This window comes from Pygocentrus nattereri, chromosome 2 (genome assembly GCF_015220715.1).
Source record: "Pygocentrus nattereri isolate fPygNat1 chromosome 2, fPygNat1.pri, whole genome shotgun sequence".
In the NCBI taxonomy this organism is placed as follows: Eukaryota; Metazoa; Chordata; class Actinopteri; order Characiformes; family Serrasalmidae; genus Pygocentrus; species Pygocentrus nattereri.
In genome coordinates this window covers 19,851,206-19,863,690 of record NC_051212.1, presented here as the reverse complement: position 1 = coordinate 19,863,690, position 12,485 = coordinate 19,851,206, and the positions used below count along the sequence as shown (strand labels likewise).

The following is a 12,485-nucleotide window of genomic DNA, read 5'->3' as shown; positions in this document are numbered from 1 at the left end:
CTTCACCAGCTCTTTCTGCTTGAAACGTTCGAATTTGGCTACGATTGGTCTGGGTCTGTGTGCCCCGGGTCGCTTAGCTCCTATTCGGTGGACACGATCGAAGTTGATGGTTTTAACAGTGTCTTCCGGGAGCTTCAGGTAGGATTGCAAAAACTCCTTCACTGTCGTTTCCGGGTTTTCCTCCGATTTCTCCGGTAGACCCGAAAACACGAGGTTGTCCCTCATGCTGCGGGCCTGGAGCTCGGTGACGGTTTCCCTGATTTTTTTATTCTCCTCCGAGAGCCGGGTCATTCCCTTGGTGAGGGAATTCACCGACTCTCTGAGAGCGGCGTTCTCCACAGCCAGTGCTTCCACCTGCTGTTGGCTGAACTCTACCGACTCCCGGAGAGCCTGAAACTCCTTGTGAAGAATTTCCAAAATGGAGAGGCGAGCGTCGAAACTGGACAGCTTCTTATCAATGGACTCCAAAATGTCCGCCACTTCGCTGGACTGAGAAGAAGCCCCTGGTGAATCTTCTGGGCGACTCCTCTTGGTGGATGGAGCTCCTTTGCTGCTGGACGGAGTGTTGGTTGGTTTTCCCATTACGACTCGGTCGAAACACTCGTCGATGTAAGCTTGCAGACTGTCCAGATCTTCTTCACCGTCCTCCAGTGTACTTCCGGTAGTGAGTAGCTTATTAATATAAATTTTATAGCTTTTAAAGTTGTTTTATAACTGTGTTGGCTAAGAAAACTAATCCATGTGGTTTATAGATTACTGACTTGCTGCCTTGCTCAATATTGCTGTCACGGTTGGCCCCTCCCAGTCCTGTCCATGTGCTCGTGTTTTGGTTTTGTAACTCCGCCCCTGATTGTATTCACCTGTCCCTCATTGTTACGTGTATTTAAGCCCTGTGTTTGCCCTTTGCGTTTGCCAGTCTATGTGTCCTCGTATCTGTGTAACTGGTCTTTGTTTGTGTGGGTTCTGATCTTTGTTATGTCATACCCCAAATCTGTACGGGTCGGCTCACTGACCCTGGACTGTTTTGACCACGACCCTGGATTTGCCCCTAATAAATCTCGCTTATCTCAGCGTGTGCGTCCGCCTCCTCGCTCCCCCTTACAATTGCCGAGGTTCGCGTTGAGGTCTGCGTTACTACAGCATAGCCTCTTCCTGTCTCTTCCTCTTCCTGTCTCCCAGTGAACTCTAAATTGTTTTGCAGCGCAGTCACCTACCTTTTTTTTTTTTTACATCATACATTTTGTGTCCACACTTTGCCGTTATTACATCTTCCATTTCTTCTGAAGACTAGCTTTCAGTTTTTTTCAGAAATCATGGGGCCAGTCCAGTGAGTAAACGATACGTGATATGCAAAAAGTACTGGATGTTTAATGTGGATGAGCAGGTTTCACTCATTGCAAGAAACCTTAGTACTTCTCCATCAAAACTTCACAGAAAAAAAAAAAACACCTCAAAGTGGCTTATTAATGTAGATGTGTGTCACAGTGAAGATCAGGGATCATAGTAACCATGATGTCATTTAAATAATCACTGAATTTTAGCAAGAAGGACATTTATGTTCCTCACAGTCTGTTTATTTTTATGACTTGTGTTTAGGAGAAAAAGGCCTTTTCATTTTTCTAACCAACAAATTAGTCATGAAACCAGTCTGACAACATTCCCCTTTAATGTGGTCTTCTCAGGTTCAGAATTTTCTGATTAAATTACTAAACAACTCAAGGGCGCTATAATTGGTTGCACTATCATTAAGATGAAAGACAAATTCCTGTAAAAGCTCCAGTCACACTTCTGCACCACTGATTGCACTGCTTCTACTCTGAGTTTCAAGTGAACAAGTCTTTTTTTGTTCAGGTAAAAACAGTATAAATGTACACCCAAAGGTAGAGGGATTCTGACCAATGGTCAATGATAGAGTATCCTAGGTCAGGGGTTCTCAAACCAGCCATCAGGCCCTTGCATGTCTAAAGTCTGTCGCACTTGTTCCAGGTACTCAGTGTTCTTTATGGCTTGGTTCAGGTGTATTGGGAGCTAGGATGGAGCTAAAATGTGTACTGGGTGGGGGCCTGAGGACTGGACTGAAAGAAATGTATACTGCACCACTGAAATCCTGCTCATGTCAAAGTCAGTTACCACAGTTTAAGAAGTACTAATTAAGTAATAAGAAAATGTATAACTTACTGTAGAAATGCATTTAAACATACTAATTAAGAGTAAAACTGCCTACATACAGCATCTTAATGTGAACACGTTACTGTACATGAGCAGGTCAGAGCATGTCCAAAATGTCTATGTGTAGGAGGCTCCCTCTGGTGGCTCTGTGAAGCTATCCTAAATATCCCAAACCAGTACCACGGCAACACGTCATTCCATTTTCTGAGGTCCCACAATGCACAGGCACATTAAAAATCTTCATTGTACATTTATTTTAATAATTGTTATTCAGACTCATTTCATAGTGAAAATACATGCTTAAACCTTAAACATACATTTATAGAAAATGAACTCTGATTAGCCGAGGTGATGTTTATTAGTGTCATGCTGCCCTCGTCAGGTGATAGGCTATTACTACAGCTACTCCATTAGTCTAGTTCTACATTATAATGAAGACAGCTCCCTCTAGTGGTTATATTTTGGGTCCACAAATAGTTCTTGGTAAAATGTGTCTACTATTAGAGCTGCATTATGTGTACTGAGACATATTTTCAAAGAACTTGACATTGTTTATTCTGTAATTACTGTATAACTATATATAATTTTAAAATGTCATTTGTAACTGAGGGTATTAAAGGGTTTTGAGTATCATGGATATCACAGCGATGAAGCTGATGATGGTGATGAAGGAGGGTCTTCATTTTGCCTGTCTGTTGGTGAATTTGACTGATTCCTTCCGTATGTTTATCTCTCGTGACATTTGGCACCACACGCAGGGACAGCAGAAGGATGAATAGACACAGTCATTACAGATAGATCCCTGAGAGAGAGAGAGAGAGAGAGAGAGAGAGAGAGAGAGAGAAAATGGGGGGGGGGGGTGTGTTAATGACATCTAATAGAGAATATGTTATAATATTCAATGAATCAAATATACAGACACTGCAGTAAATCCCAGAGGCTGATCACTTAAGCAACTCAACAGTTTAAACTAATACAGTGCTATTTGCTTCTCTAAATACAGTGGCCCTACAAAGTATTTGGACACTTTAACCATTGATTAACTTTAGTAAAATTCTTCAGGTTACTTCATAAAATGTTTAACAGAATGATGCTTGTTTCAGAGATAAATGCTTTTAGCACAACATTAGACTGATGGTAGACTTTTTTGTGTGGAGTAAACCTCTAGATAGATTCCAGACTGCACTGCGGTCTGCCGTCTGCACTACAGCAGAGAGGTACTGGGGCTGTTTTCCTCACAGTGGTGTCGATGAGTGTTCATTGATGGGAGCATGAACTCAGAACGAGATCATGCTCAAATGATGATGATCTAAAACACTAGCCAACTTTTAAAAGAATACTTTGCCAAAAACTCAATTACAGTTACAGTGAATGGTCTGTTTAAAATAAATGTCAATTGCTTAGACATTTTTGTTCCCTATGTTAATGATTTCAATACATTTTTAAGCATGGCATGAATGTCCAAATACTTTTTGAGGCCACTATATTTGTTACCTGTACAAGTTACTTGTACACAGCACTGAATTGCATTTATTTTCTTGCTGAAATTGTGTACATGATTTCTGCATACAAAAAACTAATAACACAATCTTGACTTTCAATTCCTTTGGTCGATAATTGAGTTGAAGTAACATATTTTATTCATGTGGAAACCATGTACACATTTCAGTGATATGTCGCTTGCATGCAAAGTCAGTGGCATGCATTGCTTTACAGTGTGTGAAATCTGCAGTAACACATTAGGCTGAACAACCGAACTTTGAAGCTGATATTCCCTGTCTTTGCTGTTGCCATAGTTACTACTCTGGGGTTTTGTAGGGCAGTGTAGGACATGAAAGAGTTCCTGAAGGTGAATACACACAATCCTTCATCATGCACCCCTTTCACCCCATCCTAACCTCAATGTGGTAGCGCTCACGCACTGATGTCCTCATTGATAAGGTTATTGGTGGAATGAAGCCAAACTCGAGCAGTGGTAACCAAAAACACTCGCCGTGATTCTTGGCTGTGCTGCAGGCAAAACATGGCAGGCACCAGAACGAGAAACAACCTACAGCACAGAAGATCACAAGATAAATGTTAGCAGGTTCAGGTCAGAGAGAAAGCCTTTCAATATCCAGTTACCGTGTTGAACAAGACAGTTTCACAGCTAAACTCTGCTTTAAAATATCTCTATACTTGAAATCATCATCAAAATTAAATGAAGAATCAGGCTGATCCTCCACTCCTAAAAATAAAGGTTCCTCAAAAAGAGTTCTTCAGAGCGATGCCAGAGGAACCAGCTTAAGTCTTTTAGAACTTCTTTGTGTGAATGTGGATTCTCTAAAAAGAATTACTGTGTGAACTTCAGAGGCCAGATATTCTTTTCCAGTCAAATTAAGCAATGGCTGGTCAATTTTATTAACTTATGGCAGTATTTAGAAGGATGGGATGTTGAGTCATAAATCTAGTCTAGTCTAGTCGCCTACAGGAAGCTTAACATACAAGTATGCAGTGTATCATATAAGTAACTGTGCAAAGGCATTAATGTAAAGTTCATTGTACTAAAACAAGAAGTGATAAAATAAAAAAAATAACAGAACAAAAAACTGTTTCATTTTCTCTTATTATTTGAAATCCAGTTGTAACGGGGAGCGAGGAGGCGGACGCATATGTGGAGATAAGCAAGATTTATTAAGGGCAAATCCAGGGTCATAGTCGAAACGGTCCAGGTTCATAGATCCAACACAGATTGATCGGGGGACAGACATGACAGAAACCAGAATCAAACAGAACAAACAACTGTACATAGACCAGCACAAACAACAGTGCAGATAACACCACCAGGACAACCAACAAACAACAATGCAAAGACCAGCAAACACAAGGGGCAAACACAGGGCTTAAATACACCAGGGCTGATGAGGGACAGGTGGAAACAATCAGGGGTGGAGTCATGAAACGAGGGGGCTAGACGAAAACGCACATAGGCTAAACCAAAACACAAACACATGTACAGGACTGGGAGGGGCCAATCGTGACACCAGTGAACTTGTTTTTTTTTTTTGTTTTTTTTTAACCTGTCATGTCTGGCCATTTTTGCAATCGGAATGGTAATCCGAATGTACTGATGTACCAAACATATTTGTTTTCACAAGAAAAAGCTCTATAGGTTACTAAAGCCTATTCTTGTTAAAGTTTGTATTTTATTTGTTTGGCCAGGCCTGACAGGCAATAAAAAAGAGGACAGGAAAGAAAGAGAAGAAGGGAGGAGAGAGAAAAAAAAAAAAAAATCATAATAATGATAATTAAGTAAGTAAATAAATAAATAGAAACAAAAATAATAATAAAAAAAATAAATAAAAAAAGAGAAAAAACAAATAAAATAAGTAAATAAACAGACAACATTAAATAAAAATAAATAGATAAATAAGTAAGTAAATAAAAAAAAAAAAAAAAAAGGGAGGGGAAAAAAAAAAATTATACAGATATACATACATATACATATTCACATATACATATACATATATACACCCAGACATAATTCTACTATTTGCTGCTACATACATACACATGTTTACATATCTATACATATGCCTCTATACATATACACCCACCCACCACACACAATTCTACTGTTTGCAGCAATGTGTATATGTGTGTATATGCGTTCACATGTCATGTGTCATGGAATGTGCTCAGCAATGAGGGCAAGAAGCCGCAACCATGCCCCCGTGGTCCAGAGACAGATAGGGAAGGACCCGGGGGACCCGGACCATCCACAGCCCATTAGGAACTCAGGAGACCTGAGGCCACATGCTCCGACGGCCACCGCGTGCACGCCCCAGAGGAAGAAGAATGGAGGCCCCGGACAGAGCGCCCACAGACAAAGGGCAAGTGACCGGAGAGCCAGAGGTTCGCGTTGAGGTCTGCGTTACTACAGCATAGCGTCTTCCTGTCTCTTCCTCTTCCTGTCTCCCAGTGAACTCTAAATTGTTTTGCAGCGCAGTCACCTACCTTTTTTTTTTTTACATCATACATTTTTGTGTCCACACTTTGCCGTTATTACATCTTGCATTTCTTCTGAAGACTAGCTTTCAGTTTTTTTCAGAAATCATGGGGCCAGTCCAGTGAGTAAACGATACGTGATATGCAAAAAGTACTGGATGTTTAATGTGGATGAGCAGGTTTCACTCATTGCAAGAAACCTTAGTACTTCTCCATCAAAACTTCACAGAAAAAAAAAAAAAACACCTCAAAGTGGCTTATAAATGTAGATGTGTGTCACAGTGAAGATCAGGGATCATAGTAACCATGATGTCATTTAAATAATCACTGAATTTTAGCAAGAAGGACATTTATGTTCCTCACAGTCTGTTTATTTTTATGACTTTGTGTTTAGGAGAAAAGGCCTTTTCATTTTTCTAAGCAACAAACTAGTCATGAAACCAGTCTGACAACATTCCCCTTTAGTGTGGTCTTCTCAGGTTCAGAATTTTCTACAGCTGTATGCAGATCTTTCACTCTAAATAGATCTCCCTCCAAATCTCAATCTGATTAAATTAGCAAACAACTCAAGGGTGCTATAATTGGTTGCACTATCATTAAGATGAAAGACAGATTCCTGTAAAAGCTCCAGTCACACTTCTGCACCACTGACTGCACTGCTTCTACTCTGAGTTTCAAGTGAACAAGTCTTCAGCCTTTTTTTTTTTTAAAGATGATCAGGAAAACTTAACATGTAGTGATTTTTGTCCATGCACAGCAGATGCACAAGATTAGGATGAAAATGCTTTGATTTCCAACTAATTGTCAACTGACTCCTGACCATGGTTTATAGACAGTGAGTCAGATAATGCAGTGTTAGCTTCAGTACAGATTTTTCTTTCATTTCTTACTACACTGTAAAGAATTTATGTAAATTTATAACTGAAGCAGTGCAGTAAACTACTGCATTCCTTAGATACAGCATATTGCTGTAAACAGGCAGATGCAAATGGTCAGAGATACAAGATAATCTTCTTATCAAAGAAGCTAAAATGTTGGATTTTGTGCACTCTTGAGCAGACTCTGAATATCACAGAGATGGTGGCAGAGCTTCCCCGCATTTCTTGTTATGTTAGTTTTCATTATTTTTCCTTTTTTATCTACAGTCCATTTCACGTGAGCTTTTGGTTTTAATGTTATTCCTACCACAAAGGTGCATTTGAATGTATTTTTATATGTTTTGTTATTCCAACCATGATGGTGTTTTGTGTTTCAGTAGTTCCTCCTGTAATGTTAGTGAAGTATTATAATTTTATAAATAAAAACACATAAATCAACAGTAAATTTACTGCAATTTTACACTAAAATTAATTTCTGATATCTGATCCCTATAAATAAAGGGTTCTTTGAAGTGATGCCATACAAGAACCACTGTTGTGTTTTCTATGAAATAACGCCATAACACCCTTTTTGGCACTTTCTGGGGTAAGCCCACCAAATTGTCTGTGTAAATAATGCCAATTTAATAAAAGGCAAAATGATTTGATGCGAACTGTTCTAGAGAAACTTGCAGTCAGAGTTGTTCACAGTGATGGTGATAGGAACCAGATGACTGAAGTGTATATTTGAAAGCTCCCTTACAGAAAATGATTTTATGCAATGTCAGAAATGTGTTTCTGAAGCCTGAGGCGTTGTTTAGAGATAAGAATTTAGCCTATAGCATATTTTTAAAATACATTCTTGAATGAGAGCTACATACCTTAAGACAAAATAATCTCTATAGAAACCTTTTTGTCAGTGTTTTCTGAATAAATGCCAATGACCTGTCATATGGCAAAGAAAATCTCCATGCATGTGGTAGTTTTGTAACAATATTCCAGCAGTCAAGCAGAAAGAAGAGATTCAGGTCCTTTAACTACACAGCACAGCTCTCTAAAAACAGTCATAAGCATATGAATGTTAAACTCTCAGAGGGACCATCTGCACAAACTCGCACACACAGCCACACACAAAGCAATGGAAACTGTCAAACACGCATACAAATGAACTCACACTCAGGTACGTTGTCGCAGAAGTCGCAGATACCTGAGCTCCACTGGCTGAGAGCAACAGCCTGGGGCTGCTGGACCATTGTCTTCGCCATGGTGTCTACACATTCACACACATAAATATATAAACAAGGACAATGACATATGAGCATTGCTGTGATTTTTGGTTGGTTTCCCACATCGAGATTAAGCATGATCTTAAACTAAAAACGCTTTTTGGAGAAACATACAGACAATGCAGTTTAACATGAACAAGTGTAATCCATGACCATAAAACCACGCCTTTTTCATCAGATACCAGAAAAGACTCTCCACATGAAGCCATGTGTAACTTAATAGTAATACTTTACTTTAGTAGTAACCTTTCAGTAGATGCTTATATGAAGAACCATTTTTGTCAATGAGGTGTATGAGTGTGAAGAACCTTTTTAAGGAAACCTCCACATAATGGACAGGTCCCAGAGATAACCCTCGAAATGGTCGATTTACATTATGTAAGAGTTATTTATACCTTCACACTTATACATCTCATTTAGAAACATGGTTCTTTAGATAAGAAAATGGTTCTTTTATGGCATCACTCAAAGAACACTTCTGTGGCACTTGTGTTACAGAGCAAACTGTCCACTATAAAACTATTTGTTCAGATGAGTAAATAAGTTTTACTGTCTTACCATGTAGCTTGAGCACAAGACACATACAATGGATTTGTGTCATTTAGAAACAAACTTTGCATAAATATTCAGAGAAATCCATAATACTTTTTCAAATTAGTGACTTGCACTGACAGCTATTAGTACAAAAAAACAGTTTTTTGCATTTGTAAGTAAAGTGAAAATGTTACCAGCTCTTCAGAGTGATGCTGTAAATGAACTACATTTGGCTTTCTAAAGAATATTTCAGTAGATCTATTAAATACTTTTAAATTAACTCAAAAATCTATATCAAGAATAAACCAAAGCTAGTGGCAAGTGCTAGAAGTTTACTATTAATGGAATCATGTAGCCACCTACCTGTGTGTTCTGGACAGCCAAGAGAGAGAGACACACACACTTAAGAACTGATCACACTTAAGCTGCAGGATGAAGATAAAGTGACAGGTACGTGACACATTCCAGTATGTGTCACTGGTCCAACTCATCAGGTGTGTGTACACTAGAAGGATGCCATACCATTGTCAGACTGGATTTGTCTTTTCACTTTGATTTATTATTCTGTTTATATATCCTATATGGGCAAAGGTGTTGGAACATCTACTGATTGCACTTAAAGGAGATTTTCTGATATCCCATTCTAAATCTATAGGCGTTCATACGGAATTGTTCCCCCCTTTGCAGCTATTACAGCTTCCACTCTTCTGAGAAGCTTTCTACAAGATTTTGGAGTATGTCTGTGGGAAATTTTGCCCATTCACCCAGAAGAGCATTTGTGAGGTCAGACACAGATATTGAACAAGGGGGTCTGGCTCACAATCTTCATTGTAGTTCATGCCAAAGGTGTCCAGTAGGGTTGAGGTCAGGGGTCTGTGTGGGCCAGTCAAGTTCTCCACACCAAACTCATTCAGCTAGGCCTTCATGGACCTTGCTTTGTGCACTGGGACTCACTCATGCTGGAACAGAAAAGGGTCTTCCTCAAGCTGTTCCCACAAAGTTGGAAGCATAGAATTGTCCAAAATGTCTTGGTATGTTGAAGCATTAAGGTTCCCCTTCACTGGAACTAAGGGGCCTAGGCCAATCCCTGAAAAATAAAAAACCCACAACATCATCCCTCCTCCATCAAACTTTATACTTGGCGCATTGCAGTCAGGCAGATGACATACTCCTGGCAATCACCAATCTCAGATTCGTCCGTCAGACTAACAGATGGAGAAGTGTGATTCGTCACTCCACAGAATACGTTTCCACTGCTCCAGATTCTAGTTGCAGTGCACTTTACATCACTCTGCCTGACACTTGGCATTGTGCATTTTAATGCTTGTCTGTAGCTGCTTAGCCATGAAAACCCATTAAATTAAGCACTTAACGCATAGTTCTTTTGCTGATGTTGCTTCTAGAGGCAAAAGGCACTGTGCACTTAAGCACTCACTGGCCTCACTCTGTGAGTTTGTGTGTTCTAAACTGTTGTTTCTCCTAGATACTTCAATTTCACAATAATACCACTTACAGTTGACAAGGACAGATCTAGCAACACAGAAATGTCACAAACTGACTTGTAGCAGAGGAGGCATCCTATGACATTGCAATGTTTAAAGCTACTGACTACTTCAGTATGAGCCATTTTACTGCCAGTGTTTGTCTATCAAGACTGGATGGCTATGTGCTAAATTTTATCCACCTGTTACCAAAGGTGTGGCGGAAACAACTGAACTCAATAATTAGGAGTGTCCCAGTACTTTTGTCTATATAGTACAATATATAGTACTTTTGTCAATATAGCAGATTAAGTCCATCAATATTGAAATATTAAATACATAGTAGCATCAGCGTAGAGTAAGGCCATGATTCCAAGGAGATCACCTCTAACCACATGGTACACATTACTGGTGGTTATGCACACATCTCATTCTCAAGGGAAGCTAAAATGATTCTACTATAGCGTTGCTACAAAAAACTCTTTTTGGAACATTTAAGAGTAATAATAATGTAATCTACCATTAAGGAACCATAAAGCCAAAGTTATTACAGTGAGAACTTGAGAAAATGGAAATGAAAATGGAGAACATTTACATTTTCAGTTAGATGGTCAATTAAAATGGGTTATTGTTTATGAGCACTTAATCATTTGCATATATTATTATTATTATTATTAGTAGTAGTAGTAGTAGTACTAGTAGTTTGGTTCGTGTCAAAAGTTGTGTTTGACATTTTTCCATTTCTAATTTGATGTATGCTGCACCCTATGCCTCTGACTTTCCTACAAGCTACTGACAAGGATATATCATGTAATGTATTTTCCTTTGTGGTTGATGTAAGAGGCATGTGAGGGAAATGACTTTTCTCAAATTAATTTACATCATAGGTGCCGACAAAGAATAGAATAGTTTTGACAAAAGAATAGTTATGTTGACATTCATAAAATATTATTGAAAATATCCACTTCCATAGCTTACATCATCAAACTTTTTGAAGTGTTAAAACATTTTGTAGAAAAATCTTTTGGATGGAACTGTAGCAAAAGACACACAGACACACACAAACAGACACACACAGACACACATGTCTGTCAGAATACGTTGAGTCAGGTTGTTCTTATTGCGCACCCTACACCCTTGTACAACCAGAAGCCCCGGTTTACAGTGCATAGAATGCAGATCCTGTTATTTAAGTTTCTGTTTGTTTGAGCTTTGCCTGACATTTACAAGATAAACAAAGCATATTGAAAATATAAGGAAAATATTCCTCATAAAAAAGGCACATACCACTCAGCAGCCTACAGTCAAACCCCGTAACCTTGAAGCACCAGTGAAGCTGCCATGTGACATCTTACATCTTACTAGTAAAAATTTGACACAACTACAAGAAACATGTCTCAAGCAGAATAGAGTAAACATCTCAAGCACACAGAGATATGCTTTTACAACCTCTGGCCCCACAGACTAATTTATTATTATCACTACAATAATTGTCAGTAGCTGCTACACATTATCATTTGAAAACTCCAGCTGTGCATAAATTTCATGTTGAATGGACCAATAGAATTGGTTCAAAATCACATATAATAATTCCATACATTAATAAATAGATACATAAACTTGCATCACAAGTTAAGAAGATTTTGTCTTCTCCTTTGAGGGTAACACTGTGATACAAGGTGAAACTGAAGTGTGCACTGTTTGAAATAAAGGTTCTCTGCAGGAACATTTTTTGTTCAGGTAAAAACAGTATAAATGTACACCCAAAGGTACAACAGTGACCTTAAGGTCCAATTGCCAATTGTATACCTTCAATAAGTTTTTCAGCAGTGGAAAAGGATGTGCTTGTACCTTTTCATAACCCACCCCCCGATACATTTGAATAGTTTAAATGTATTAAAGGTTGTAAAGCTTCTTTTAAGCAGAGATTTCTGTTAGAGAAGTTGGTTTGGGTGGTGCATTTATAAAGACTCTGTTTTCTTCAGCTAACCTGGACAGACCAGTTATCAGTCATCGTTTACTGACCTAAAATACACCCACCACCTCTCTCATCTCTCTCTCTCGCTCTCTCTCTCTCTCTCTCTCTCTCTCCCTTGCGCTCTCTCTCTCTCTGTCTCTCTCCCTCTTTCTCTCTCTCTCTCCATCGCTCTCTCCTCTCTCTCTCTCTCTCT

The 12,485-nt window shown here is 38.9% G+C and overlaps 1 protein-coding gene across 1 annotated transcript; it reads right to left on the bottom strand.

The window, feature by feature from the left end:
* Window positions 1-2,408: 2,408 nt before the first annotated feature.
* On the bottom strand, window positions 2,409-9,223 carry LOC119265373 (cornifelin homolog B-like). The gene is made up of 4 exons (XM_037545744.1): window positions 9,197-9,223; window positions 8,188-8,283; window positions 4,068-4,219; window positions 2,409-2,971 (listed from the first exon to the last, which is right to left on the bottom strand). Exons 2-4 carry the CDS (start codon window positions 8,276-8,278, stop codon window positions 2,849-2,851), a joined length of 366 nt encoding a protein of 121 aa, XP_037401641.1. The 5' UTR covers window positions 8,279-8,283; window positions 9,197-9,223; the 3' UTR covers window positions 2,409-2,848.
* Between the last annotated feature and the right edge of the window lie 3,262 nt (window positions 9,224-12,485).